Source organism: Brassica napus, chromosome C5 (genome assembly GCF_020379485.1).
Source record: "Brassica napus cultivar Da-Ae chromosome C5, Da-Ae, whole genome shotgun sequence".
Classification (NCBI taxonomy): domain Eukaryota; kingdom Viridiplantae; phylum Streptophyta; class Magnoliopsida; order Brassicales; family Brassicaceae; genus Brassica; species Brassica napus.
In genome coordinates, this window is record NC_063448.1 from 3,464,025 (window position 1) to 3,478,763 (window position 14,739).

The following is a 14,739-nucleotide window of genomic DNA, read 5'->3' on the forward strand; positions in this document are numbered from 1 at the left end:
GGTGATGTGTTTACGGCACGATTTGCCGATTGTCATTTCAATGAGAAAGAATTCCCAACTCTAGGGGGAGACAATAAACAAATAGGAAAAGAGATCAAATGGAGTGTACCATCGTTATTACACCTTGATCCTCCTACGAAACAGTCAGAACTAGAAGTTCGACGTATCATGCATTTACAAAATATAGCAAATCAGCTACCTGATGCATTTGTTGATACCAAAATGGTAACTAAATCACATATACCCGCTGCAAATACTCCTGCTCGTATTGAAATACCACAAAACGGTGGAACGGCAGTTGATACACGTGAATCAGGAACACGTTTAAAGCGCGGTAGACCTATTGGTTCAAAGGATAAACTTCCTAGAAAACGTAAGGAATGTGAAAAGCATGATACTCCCAAAATAACAGAAAATATTTTGGGCGAAGAAAATTGTGAATCTAACGACAATATAGAGCATCATGAATCTGAAGGAAATCACGAGATTTCTATCAATTACATCCATAATGGAAAGATATGGAAACGAAATGAGATAGATGATATTGATGACGTTTTCTCATACCTTTTAGCAAAGGAAATAAATGAAGAAAACGAAGATCCAGAACCAAAGTCTGTATATGAATGTCAAAAGAGACATGACTGGATAAAATGGAAAGATGCAATTCAAGTCGAATTAGATTCGCTTAACAAACGAAATATATTCGGACTTATTGTTCTCACACCCAAAGATGTAAAACCTGTTGGGTACAAATGGGTGTTTGTCCGAAAAAGAAATGAGAAAAACGAGATTACAAGATACAAAGCTCGTCTTGTAGCCCAAGGTTTCTCTCAAAGGCCAGGAATTGATTATGAGGAAACTTATTCTCCTGTTATGGACGCAATCACATTTAGATTCCTGATGAGCCTAGCGGCCAATGCAAATTTAGAAATGCGTCTCATGGAAGTCGTTACGGCATATTTATATGGATCATTAGACACTGATATCTATATGAGAATCCCAGATGGATTTAAAATGCCAGAAACGTTAAGTTCCAAACCTAAAGAGTTATGTGAAATAAAATTGCAAAGATCATTATATGGGTTAAAACAATATGGACGAATGTGGTATAATCGTTTCAGTGAACACTTAACAAAAGAAGGATACACGAATGATCTTATATGTCCTTGTGTTTTCATAAAGAAAACAACATCCGGATTTGTGATAATCGCGGTGTACGTTGATGATCTTAATATTATTGGAACTCAAAACGAAATCCAAAAGGCATCAAACTATCTGAAAGGAGAATTTGAGATGAAAGATCTCGGGCAGACAAAATATTGTATAGGATTACAAATTGAGCATTCTCGAAAGGGTATATTTGTACACCAGTCTACATATACCAAACGAGTATTAAAACGCTTTAACATGGATAAAGAAACTCCTCTTAGCACCCCGATGGTCGTTAGATCACTTAATGTCGAAAATGATCCGTTTCGACCATCTGAGGAAAATGAAGAAATACTTGGTCCTGAAACTCCATATTTAAGTGCAATTGGAGCTCTTATGTATCTTGCAAATTGTACTCGACCTGACATATCTTTTGCCATTAATCTTTTAGCGAGATTCAGTTCGTCTCCTACACGAAGACATTGGAATGGAATTAAACATGTCTTTCGTTACCTTCAAGGAACAACTGATTTAGGCTTGTTTTATCCTAAAAGTTCAAAAGGTCAAATGATTGGTTTTGCAAATGCAGGTTATTTGTCAGATCCACACAAAGCTCGATCCCAGACAGGATATGTTTTTACAATTGGAGGCACTGCCATATCTTGGCGTTCTCAGAAGCAGACACTTGTTGCTACTTCTTCAAATCACGCTGAGATCATTGCACTCCATGAAGCAAGTAGAGAATGTGTATGGCTAAGATCAATAAGCCGACATATCTGTTCAAGCAGTGGGATTGGCGAAAATACGGAGCCAACTATTCTATATGAAGATAATGCAGCATGTGTTTCTCAAACAAAGGAAGGATATATCAAAAGCGATAGAACCAAACATATACCTCCGAAGTTCTTCTCATACACTCAAGAGCTCGAGAAGAATAAAGAGATCGAAGTAAGATATGTTCGATCATGCGACAATGCAGCCGACCTCTTCACAAAATCACTACCTACCTCGGTATTTAGAAAACATGTCCATAACATTGGAATGCGCCATCAGAAGGATCTATGATTGCTCATTCGAGGGGGAGCTTACGTAGTTGTACTCTTTTTACCTTACTATGGTTTTTCCCATTGGGTTTTCCATGACTAGGTTTTTAACGAGGCACTACGTAATACAAGATGGATGATCAAGGGGGAGTGTTATAAGATAAACATTGAAATGATCATCCACTCCTTTACCAACTCAAGCACTATGATCATCTACTCATCAAGCACTATGATCACCCACTCATTTACCAAATTAAGCACCATCTTTGTTATTTTATGTATTGTTGTTCACTATAAATACTATCACTCATCTCACTCTTTTGTATAACAAAATAAGAAGAAGAGTTTATAATCAAAGAATCATTACATCTCATCTCTCTTCTCCCTCTTTATAATAAATATTCTCTCTTGCATATTTATTGTATATCTACTTTCTGCGGGGAGAAATTTTTTCCTTTATTTAAATTTCTCGACACTATAAAATCATAAGTTATTTTACAACAAGTTACAACTTTTTAAAAGATTTTCAATTAATATACATGGGATATGGGATGTGTGCATTATCTATAGAGGTTGGTACGATGGGAGAAGACAATTTCTTCTTATTTTTAGTTTAGTCTTTCTCATTTCCCATTCTAGTCCTAAATTATTTGAACACTAGTTTGGTTTGATCGGACCAAAGCTTACCTGGTCTAGTTGGTTGTGGTTATGTCATTTCCACTTGGGCTCCAGTCTTCTTTATCGGACCTGACTTTTTTCTTCTGGGATCAAATCATAGTAGTGACATTTAGCCCTAAACTTATTGGAAGTAGCATAAGCTCTATGGTTTCAAGTTATTGGAAACCTAAGTTCTTTTCGTTGGTGTTTGATCTCAAGATCTGACATCAATATTGATTATGCTCTTCCTTGAAGTGGGTTATGCCCTTGCCTTGGCGTGGAAAAGTAACGTGTCCTACATTGATAATAAAGATACAAGAGTGAGGAGACATGAAGCCTTATGTTTCAGATTACCTAGGAAAACTATTATCAGATTAAAGTAATCAATAGCTTTGGAAACGAGAGAGATAGCGAAGAGTGATTTAGAATACTTGCCACTCGGTGTATCCAGGATCGACCGTGAAACCATATATGTCAACAATATCGCACATGGATAATTCATCCCGGTTCCTTTGGCACCTCTGCGCAGGACAATTCCTTGGAAAAGAAAGATAAACAGGGTTTGGTATAGTCTGTTACAAGATAAATAGAAAATTGTGTAAGAAAATCATGTACTCATGTAAAAGAGGCTGCAAGTGTTCAGAACACAGTGTCTTAAATTATGTTTTAAAGGAGGAACTATACCTTTATCATTTTGTCGAAGTCTCGGTGGGTCACACTTTTGATTATAAGCACCTCATTGTCTGCAGTAAATGACCGCTACAGAATGTTACATCACAAGGGCAAAACTACAATGAGTGCTCGAAGAAAAAGGAATCACAAGATGCAGATAATATCTCTGCCTAATATGAATACTGGCCAGACCCAGTGAGAATCTTAACCATGTTACGAGCTGCACCACGAACAGCTAGTCGGAAATCCCTTTTCACTCCTACGTACTTGGCATACTTGTGCAATAAAATAACGTCAATATAAGCAATGCCAGCAACCAAAAATCACAATTCAAGGGAACGTGGAAACGACACTAGTAAAACTCAGTGAAATCGGACATATCACCTTATTGACAGGAGCTTCATTATCTCGGAACACAGCATCGTGACTGTCAATCTCTTCTCCGAACTCTGTTTTTAACAAATCTCCAGAGTTTCCAACGACAGTGCATTTATGAAACTGCCGTGGGTGGAAAGGAGGCTTTGCTGGAAGGATCACATTAAGATGTTCCTCACACAATGTACGATTAAGAAGTGTAATCGTACATTACAATAGATTAGCTATGAACGAGCATAAGATACCGAAAGCGTGTAATCGATCTAAAATCCAAATGACGAAGAATCTGTAACGAAACTTGAGACTAAAGATATAAGTGATAATGAGCTAACTAATCAATCAAAGATATAAGTGAAACTCTGACAAGATCTTAATATCTTCCGGATGCTTGCGATTGCTATTTATCATCTGCGCTGCGTGATGAAGAATTCGAAAACAAAAAAGAGAGGAAGGTGTTGTTATCGATGGAGAGAAGGACGATGACCTGTTGCCAAGAAGGAAGATTGGATGGTGAAGAGGAGGACGGAGAAATCTGCGACGGCGCATAGAAGTTGAAGAACCGTCAGTTCACGGCCACCTTGGTGAGATCTCATTCTCCTTCTTCAACCATCAATGCCGTCGTAAGATCTGATGCAGGGACGGACCAAAAGCGCTAACCGAATCCTTCTCACGTGACCATAAAAATAATAGGAGACGGTTGGTTCTCTTTCAAATAATAGCAAAACGAGTCTTATTCAATCACAAATTTAACAAATTCAATCAATCATATTCCGTTTGGATTTGATGTTGTAAATCATTCATTCTTTATAATTATACTAGGTGTTTTGCGGGCATAATCATTTAACTAATAGTTATTAATATATATTTTATTATGATTTAAACACGACAATAATTTATTCTTTATATTCTTAATCATTTTAACTTTCTTTGATTTTTATTTCGGTCTACTTCTTCTTAGTACAAATGAAAGCTATAAAACTATGAAATCATGAGAGCATAATTATATATCAAATATTACACACAATAAAATAAGAATGTGAACTTCTTTTTTGGACAACGAAGAATGTCAACTTTTGCTCTCTCTTAATCTACTTTGTATTTTTGAACCAGAAAAATGTATTAAATTACCAAAAAAACATTGAAACACACAAATCCAAGTAAAAATAAAATAAATTTATACTATTATTTACGAAGTGATTTTGCTGATTTGTCACATTCTCCGTGATTATAGCTAATTTTGCTTCTTTTTTATTTGACAGCAAACAAAATATTTACAGACTCATATTGACTCTGTAAACCAATTTGGTAACTCCGCATCCATGTGAACGACGAAAGACGGTTGTTTTCTAGCACTACGTGCTAAGCTATCCGCCCGTAGGTTCTCCGGCTGTGGTACATGAACGATGTCTGAGTTGAGAAAACTTCTTTTTAAAAGCTTAATGTCTTCCAGATAACTTTCAAATGCTGGCCATTCTTCTGGTTCCGAAACCATTTTTACCAATTGAGAACAATCCGTTGCAAACGTCACCTGAAACTGTCTTAAATTCTTCATACATTCCATTGCCCAAATTAAAGTCTCCACCTCCGAATGAAGGGGTGAGAGACATGTCCTTACATTCTTTGCCCCTAATAAACCATCGAAACCCGGTAAAGTGCTATACCAGCCTTGCCCTGAAAATAAATCTTTATCTTTCCATGATCCATCTATGAAGCACCATCGTCCTGACGTTGCTAATGTGGAAGTGGTATGTACCTGATGCCCCCTCATTGGATCATTTACTACTTGTGCCTCAGCCCAGAGTGGTGACTTCAATTCTGCTAATTTGAGTGTTTCCCTCGGATCAATATCCAGATTGCTAAAAACTTTGTTATTCCGACCTTTCCATATATACCATAATATCCATGCAAATTGGTGGTCATCCATCTTTGGATTAACTCTCCAAAAAAGATGATCCATATTAACAAAAAAAGAACTGATAGGAAAAATATTGGGATGCGATGGTATCTTAGATAATGCCCATATTTAACGTGCTGGAGGACATTCAAAAAACACATGATTTATTGATTCCTCCGGATCTCCGCATCAGGCACAACATATATCCCCTTGTATCCCTCTTGATTTTAGATTTTTCATTACCGCTATACATCCTGAAAGGAGTTGCCATAAGAATTGTTTTATTTTCGGAGGGCACCGCACTTTCCAGCAGAAAGCTTTTAATGTATCCACCGTGGAGCCATAAAAAACTGGTGGTTTTTTCTTATCAGGATAGACCCTTTCAACTTGATAACCTGATTGAACCGAATATTTTTCATTGTTGGTAAAATGCCATCCATTTTTATCCTCCATCTGATTACGACTTAATGGAATACTTCCAATAATTTTTACATCATGAGGATCCACCAAAGCAATGATTGCCTGTAAATTCCATGTTCGGGATTCCTGATTAATGAGAGAATCCACTGTGAGATCCGGGTAACTGTTTTGAAGGTTTTTGTTTGCTGAATTTTGCTTATTTGTCATATTATCTATCTATACTATTATTTATGAAGTGATTTTGCTGATTTGTCACATTTTCCATGATTATGGCTAATTTTTATTTATGAAGTGATTTTGCTGATTTGTCACATTCTCCATGATTATAGCTAATTTTGCTTATTTCTCATATTATTATTAGTTTTTAGCTTAAATATTTAATTTATTAATTTAAATAATATAAATATTTTGAAATTTTTAATTAATTTATTAATTTAAATAGTATACTATTTCGAACTTTCTAATTAGAATTATAATTATTTTGACTTTCACAAGTTTCTTATTAGTTTTAGCTTAAATCATTAATTTATTCATTTAAATAATATAACTATCTCGAAATTTCTAATCGGAACTAAAATTATAATTGTTTTAACTTTCACAAGTGAAGACCAATTCTTTTTTCATGTGAGGTAAGATGTTTTAAATTTTATAGTTTCATTTTTCTCATTCATTCCAAGTTGTATCGGATTTTTCTTGTTCACATTCCAAGTTGTATCATTATAGTTTTATCCTCTAAGTATTGTGTTTTCTGGTTGTTTCAATTGCTGGTGTTATCTTCATGATATCACTTTCATTCTGATGTGAACGTTCATTTTTCAGTGGTTCAATCATGCAGATCAAACAATATTTTTTTGTCAAACAATATTATTGGTGGAGTTGTTTGCATTAACGACTATATGAACAACATCAAAGCTTAGTTCTCTCTTTAGCTTTAGATCCTTTTTTGGGTTCTTGACATCTATATTTATGTACTTTCAATATTTGTTTTCCGTTTAGTTGGAGTTTTATGTTTTTCTTTTTTTCGTTGAGTTTATAAGACTAGGAAGCAAATCAGTTTTGTTACATGCATTTTAGAATTTTGAATTAGTTATTCTAAATTATTTAATGGCAGTTATTCACTTATATGTTTTATTACTGTTTAATTTATAAGAAAACTTATGCTTTGATATTAAGTTTAGAAAGTTGCTTATGTGTTATGAACATGTGTTTAATGGTTTAATCTCTAAAACGGCTAAAGTAGATATATTTTTAATAAATAATTAGATTTATCATAATAATAAAACTATCATTATCTTTTTTTGTATATTAAATGTAAACTTATGAAATATTTCGATAACTCAAATGTATATATTTATCAAGTAAACCAGTGAAATATTATCACTATCTCAATTTGTTTTTTTTTAAGTTTTCTTCTAAATTATCATCGAACCACGGAATAATATTCAATTAATAAATATACAGTGCAACAATATTATTTGATTGTATTAACTTATTTATTTTGTTATAAATTATGTCACTATGTGTAGAATGAAAATAAATTAATGATTTAAGCTAAAAATTAATAAGAAACTTGTGAAAGTTAAAATAATTATAATTCCAATTAGAAAGTTCGAAATAGTATACTATTTAAATTAATAAATTAATTAAAAAATTCAAAATATTTATATTATTTAAATTAATAAATTAAATATTTAAGCTAAAAACTAATAATAATATGACAAATAAGCAAAATTAGCTATAATCATGGAGAATGTGACAAATCAGCAAAATCACTTCATGAATAAAAATTAGCTATAATCATGGAAAATGTGACAAATCAGCAAAATCACTTCATAAATAATAGTATAGATAGATAATATGACAAATAAGCAAAATTAGCTATAATCATGAAAAATGTGACAAATCAGCAAAATCACTTCGTAAATAATAGTATAGATAGTACCAGTGTACTTAACCTGACTATTTTGATAAAGCAGATGTGTTGTGTATTAACAATATAATCATAAATTAAATTCCAAACTAAAATGATAAAATCCACATATTAAACACACTAGTTTCAATATCTTCTCAATAGAAAAAAACAACACTTGTTTCTATATGAACTACATCGTAGCAAGTCATATTAATAAAAGAACTTGTCTGTATTATTTAAGATCAAACAGTTTATATGCTTGCTTATTCTAGATTAACTATCGAGTGTGAATCTCTCTCTATTAGGTTTTTATCTAAAAGTCCATACACAGAGAAATATGAAGAAGATAAAAGCATTGAAGGAAACAACATTAGTTTTGGTTACTTTCAAATGGTCCAATTCAATTAGTTTTGGTTACTTTCATGTGGTCCAATTCAATAAAAGTTTACTAATATTATATTTGTGTTTTAATTCTCTGCAATAAACATATATTAAAAAATATTGAACCAAATCAAAATATAATTTATCAGCATTTAAAATCATAAACAATAATCGGAAGGAAAAGTAAAACATATCCACAGTCACCCACATGTCATCCATTACTTAATTTGCATACAGCAACAATTATTAATCGACGATAATCACGACATAAGAATCGAAAATATAAGACCATACTACTAGATGTTATCCTTCATAAATTTCCGCCACAAATGATATCAAACAAATCTACAAAAAAAAAAAACATATGAATAAGTCATTGCTAGAATGATTGATAATCTAAACGAACTTCAATTGTGAAATGTTATTTTTGGAAATGAACAAAGATTATGTTAGTTTTGCTTACTTCCAGAAGATCTACGGTCACTCAGTCACTGCAGGAAAATTAAATGTTTATTAATTTTAAAAAACAAAAAAATAGCATAAGTGTTTTATATACACATACATTTGTTTCGATTGTTGGACATGTGAAATCTGAGAGGAGGTATTGGGGACATGCCACATTGTTTTGCACATGATATGCTTTATCACCTTCAGTACTCATGATGAGCATATGTATCCAACCCTAAGAGATACATAGAGGTATCCATGATCACCAATATTAGTACCGTTGCTCAGCTTGCACACAGCGATCCATTCGCCATCGTGTTTTTTCACAGCTACAATAACCACAAAATGATAACACGATTTGAGACTTGTGGATGCTTTTTTCGTAGACGTTATCCACATCTCTTTGCAATCCAGTAATTCAGCTCCCACCAATTGTCGAAAGTTTAATATGTGCATTAAAGCCTCCTCTATATTCTCGAATGTGAGGCGGGAAGATTCTATGGTGTACTTCTTGATATTAATCCACAAATCAAAAGTTATAAGACCATACTAGATGTTATACTTCATAAATAGTATGAAATCAAACAAATCTAAAAAAACTTCAATTGTGAGATGTTATTTTGGAAAAAAAAACAAGATTATGTCAAGAAATAAAAACATCTCTTATCAAATGTTTAGAAATAAATACACTTCATGAAGAAATACTCGAGATAGGGTTGGAAACAAGCTACTGCAAGAGTTTTAACTGTGCACAATGTTTGTCCAGTCTACACATTGACTTCATCTAATCAAACATATAATAACTATTTTAGGTATTATAAAATTATATGGATAGTGTGAAGTTCAATTCAGTAAAACATAGAAATCACATATATCAATACTTTAGATCATCAACATGAACAAATGTTAATTATCATATAAATAAAGTTTCTTAAATAAAAAAACTATTGTTTTGGATTTGGAACTGTGAATCATGCTTATATAGTAACAGTGTCATTAAGCTAAATATTTTTTTACAAAGCAGAGGTGTCACTAGATATTTTAAATACAACAATAGAATCATATTTAAAGTCTCCAGACTAAAATGATATAAATCTACATATTGAAACACTTATGTTATATGACTACATAATAGTATATCACACGCACTACATGAGTAGACATTTAATGATCAACCGTTTATATGCTGACTTATACTAAATTAAATGTCGTTTATTATTAAATCATAATGGATGTGGGTCTCTCTATTAGGCTCTTATCTAAAAGCCCATCCACTCGCAAGAAAAGATGGAAGACCGAGGCGTTAAAAAATAAAACAACATTTATTTTCTCTCATTGATTGATTGATTGATTCAAAGAGGGATAAAAAAAAAAAAAAAAAAAAAGGCGTTCTTCTTGCTGTGAAATTCAAATTGGAGCTTTTGAAAATCGCCAGAGAGGTCTACCAAAATCGATTTGATTAGCAGCGACTTGAAAGCCCAAACTTTTCCCCCGATTTAACGAAATCGCCACGCTCCGAAGAGTCAAAAGAGGTCGCTCTTTCGTATTAGATTATTGAAGAAATGGGAAGTAAAAGAGAAGAAGAAAAGAAGGAGAAGATTATTCGTGGGCTTATGAAGCTTCCTCCCAATCGTCGTTGTATCAACTGCAATAGCCTCGTAATCCTCTATATATATATATATCTATTTGCTTCTGTTTCCTTTTTGATTGGAACAAGGAGTGTCTCTCTTTTTCTCTCTACTAAGTTTCGAGCTGATTCATTTCGGTGTTCTGGGATTGATATCTTGATGATGATATTGATAGATATGTTTTAGGGCTTTTCGTTTGCATCGTCTACTCTACCAAATGTTTTGATTATTGTCCTTGACGGGTTCGATAACTAATTAACTCATAGCTAATCTGCAATGGAATAGCTAAAGTTTCCAACTTTCATTCATTTGTAGTTTTGGATTTGGTTTCTCTTTGGTATATATATAGTAAAGACTTGTTCAATATTGGTGCAGGGTCCTCAATATGTTTGCACCACTTTTTGGACCTTCGTTTGCATGCCTTGTAGCGGCATTCAGTGAGTCCCTCCCTCACACCTTCCTCCTCTTCCTCCTAGTTTCAGTTTTTTTCATCATTGGTTTTGTTTTTGATAACATACAGTCGTGAATTCACTCATCGTGTCAAGTCTGTATCAATGTCGAAGTTTACTTCTCAAGAGGTTGAAGTACTTCAAAATGGTGGTAATCAGGTAAAATATTTGATGCTAGCTTTGTAGGTTTTTAATTTTTTCTTCTTCTGGAGATAGATGTTTGTCTTAGTAGCTTATGAGACTTTCCTTATTTCAGCGTGCCAGAGAAATATATTTGAAAAACTGGGACCATCAACGGCAGAGACTTCCAGACAACAGGTTTAGATAATTACTTTTACTTGTTGCCTGGTGTTCATGATTGAGATCCAAAATATGTTCTGTTAATATCCATGTTAATCATGTTTTTGTTGTTTCTTTGGCAGTAATGCTGAGAGAGTGCGCGAATTTATTAAAAACGTCTATGTCCAAAAGAAATATGCAGGAGGATGTGTTGCAGACAAGCCTCCTAATGATAATCAGGCAAGAATCCTGTACTTGTCAACTTGGCTTATTCTTATATGTTCTGTTACTTACTATTTCTTTTGAGCTGTTCTAGATTCAACCAAGATCATTCATGCATCAAACGTTTATTTATTTTCCTCTTCCTGTAATGCAAACTGACAGAGCCATGCAAGTTCTGAAGATATGACTCGACGGGCCAACTCGTATCATTCTTACTCCCAAAGCCCTCCTTACGACTATCAGTACGAAGAGCGGCGTTACGGAAAGATACCCTTGGGACTTACCGGCAAGTCTGCTTCGGTAAAAGGTCTTCATTCTAAAGCTTCTAGTTTTGTATACAGCCCTGGACGTTTTAGTGATCATACGCTTGAAGACCAATTCGCAAATGAGAGGTCTGCTCCAAGGGCTTCAGATTTTTCTGTGTCAACTGGAGGAGATACTTTCAGGTCTGAAATACAGTCCCCAAATTTCCAGCAAGAAGGTGGCTTTCGTAGTCCCCAGTCTCAGCATTCAAATGCCCCTCCAAGTGATAACTTGTTTCCAGCCAAGCAACATCAGGTAAAGTTTAACCCACCTTCTTTTTTAAAAATGATATTCATGGTGTTCCAACGTGTCATCAATCTTTCTTTTCATTTTTTCTCATTTAGAGAACGACGTCTCTTGGGAGTGTCAGATCAGTTGACAGTAATTCCATGTCTATCAAGTCATATACTTCGAGTGGTTTAGGGGAAGGCGGAGCTGAAAATGCTCAAAATATAGGAAGCCAGCAGCAAGATAAAACATCTACTCCTGTTCCTTCAGTAACAGAGTCTACAAAGGCTCCTATTGATTTGTTTCAATTACCAGGAGCGCCAACGGCACAATCAGTCAGTACATTTCAACCTTCAATAGGAGCTCCATCTCCATCTCCACCTGTGAATTTTCATCAACCTCCACAGACGCACTCATCCACTCCAACAGATTTGTTTGCTGGAAACATGGGTCAGAAACCCACTTCTGGACCACCTGACTTGTCTGTGTCTAACAACGATGGATGGGCTTCTTTTGAGAACCCAATACCTGCTGCAAAATCTACAATCATTACCACCTCCGCTGGAGTCCCCGAGATGGAAGTGAAAAATGAAGGCATCCCGCAGCCTAGCACAAGCATGCAATGGCCACCTTTATCATCAATCCTGGAACAGCATGCTTTGTCGGTATCAAGTCCGTGGCAGGATGATCACTCAAAGGTTGTAAAGAATGTTGCCCATAACCCGGTTAGTCTTTACTCTTTATCATCTCTTTTCAGTTAATTCAGTTAGGTTGCAGACTTGTGTCTGAAATAACGGCATGATTCTACAGTCAATGATTATTAGCATTCTACAAGGTACGTGATGAACTAACCCCTAGTTGACCTGTTTTGAGCAGCCCTGGAATGCCTTTCCCGACTCTGTGGAGGCCAATTCTTTGGACAATGCTAACCATTTCCACCAACATGGACCAATTATTTCGCAATCTAACAGTGATCAACACCATTTGCCACAAGCTGAGGTTATTGTATTTTCCCTTATCATGCAGGTGTATTCTAGATGAATCTCTCCATTAATACTTCTCTTATGATGTCATGTCACAGGAGTTAAGCAATGATGGTACCCAAACAGGTGCTGACTCTTCTGGTTTTGGCTTTCCAGGGAACACTGTCATGGCACCAGCCTACTCCCCTTACATGGTTCCACTTTTTCTTTGCAGTTGATCTGAGATGCTTACCAATGACATTTTTTCAAACTTATTGTTTTTGATCAATATAAAATCTTCATTTGCAGGAAGAATCTTGGCAGCCTGTAAATGATCAAAAGTCAGCTAACCCCTTTGATCTCCCTTATGATTCCGAGTATGAATCAAATGACATGGTATGTACAGCCCTGTCCACACTTACCTTATAAGAAAATCAGATTTCACACCATATGCAAAGGTGTAATATTGTTTAAATCTAGGGAATCTAAGTTGCATAAGTTCCGAGGGAGTATCATATTCTTGTCTGATCAACAACTATTTTCTCATTCTATTTCCACTTCTGCAATTTGCCTGATCTATGTAGTGTAAAATTTTCTTGAATGTGAGAACTCCGCTTCATTTTTAGAAAATGACCTCTTAACATAGTTAATCCGAAGGTCATCTTAGCAAGATAGATTAGGCAAGGTGGCCTACATTTCCCGTGTGTAGTTTATGAATCTATCACGCTCCGCCATTAGAATCCTATGATTGACGACTTTGTTGTGGTTGTGTTTAATGCCAGTTCCTGGACATGAGTTCTTTACATGGGGCGCTGCCAGACATCCAGACCCCACCAAACTTCTTTAATGATGTATCACAACCATGGCTCGCTGCAGATTCTGTCTCGTACCTACCTGCTCCAGCAGGCGCACAAGGTGATATTACTTACATGCTATGAAACTATACTCCTTTCAGGGTATAAGAAAAAGTTATCATCACATCATGTTGCATAAATTATTAGTAAGCGAGTATCCTCCATGTTCACTCCCTTGGAAGGATGATTGTAAGCGAATTGCGTCTATCACATCAAGTTTGGGTTGAAAATATTCCCACGAGGGAGAAATGAAAACATTTATGATTGTACAGACTAGATATATTTTCAAGTTTCACCCTGTTAGGTTATCTAATTCGTTGAGAAACTGATGCAGGTGGCTTAGCATACATGGCAGGGCAATCATCGACGCCCCAACTACAGTAAGTTCAGAATGTGATAATGTTAAATCTTTAGTGATGTTATTGGCTGTAAGAACTGTATGTGTCCTATGCTTTATGTGAAGAATCGAAGAAGGGCTTTGTTCGATAATGTGATGGATGATGCTTTCGTTACTTTTTTGGATGCCTAGTGAGAATTTTATATTTTGTTTTATGTGGGGCTGCTTATAATGCGTTTGTCTTATTGCTTAAAATGAATGTAGGGATCCAGCAGCACAAGGCCATGTTGGAGGAAATCCATTTGCTTAGGTAGTCCACGAGCTGCTTCATCTTCTTCTTCACTTGTGCTTCATCTTCAATGCGTCTATTTATTTTAATTTTTTTTTTTTTAAAGAAGAAACCACTCTCGTCGTGCATTGTGTTTATTTTCTTAGTTCAAAACCAACTACAGCTGTATGTACGTTTTGAGTTTTGAGTGTATTTCCGAGTGGACTTGAATGCCATGAATAAGTCGACTAAACCAAGA

At 34.8% G+C, this 14,739-nt stretch overlaps 1 protein-coding gene and 1 long non-coding RNA gene across 3 annotated transcripts; one reads left to right on the forward strand and one right to left on the reverse strand.

The window, feature by feature from the left end:
- Nucleotides 1-3,288: 3,288 nt before the first annotated feature.
- On the reverse strand, nt 3,289-4,764 carry LOC106400243. The gene is made up of 3 exons (XR_001280277.3): nt 3,906-4,764; nt 3,534-3,592; nt 3,289-3,421 (listed from the first exon to the last, which is right to left on the reverse strand). It is a non-coding gene; the product is annotated as an uncharacterized LOC106400243 (long non-coding RNA).
- Nucleotides 4,765-10,234: 5,470 nt separating this feature from the next.
- LOC106401108 (probable ADP-ribosylation factor GTPase-activating protein AGD14) lies at nt 10,235-14,713 on the forward strand. Of its 2 annotated transcripts, XM_048757901.1 has the most exons (14): nt 10,235-10,608; nt 10,954-11,015; nt 11,099-11,186; nt 11,284-11,345; nt 11,450-11,546; nt 11,691-12,086; nt 12,176-12,784; nt 12,936-13,058; nt 13,141-13,236; nt 13,331-13,417; nt 13,804-13,936; nt 14,210-14,255; nt 14,339-14,403; nt 14,477-14,713. In XM_048757901.1, the coding sequence occupies exons 1-13, from the start codon at nt 10,513-10,515 to the stop codon at nt 14,367-14,369; spliced, it is 1,926 nt and encodes a 641-aa protein (XP_048613858.1). In that variant the 5' UTR covers nt 10,235-10,512; the 3' UTR covers nt 14,370-14,403; nt 14,477-14,713. The 2 variants fall into 2 exon arrangements, with proteins under 2 accessions (XP_048613858.1, XP_013697002.2); XM_013841548.3 differs by lacking the exon at nt 14,339-14,403.
- Nucleotides 14,714-14,739: the final 26 nt, after the last annotated feature.

What these genes read in the sequence shown, in the direction of transcription:
- LOC106401108 (XM_013841548.3), top strand. Translation starts at nt 10,513, where the DNA reads ATGGGAAGTAAAAGAGAAGAAGAAAAGAAGGAGAAGATTATTCGTGGG. An exon ending in AGCCTCCTAATGATAATCAG is followed by an intron (nt 11,547 to 11,690) that starts GCAAGAATCCTG and finishes GCAAACTGACAG; the next exon opens with AGCCATGCAAGTTCTGAAGA. An exon ending in TTCCAGCCAAGCAACATCAG is followed by an intron (nt 12,087 to 12,175) that starts GTAAAGTTTAAC and finishes TTTCTCATTTAG; the next exon opens with AGAACGACGTCTCTTGGGAG.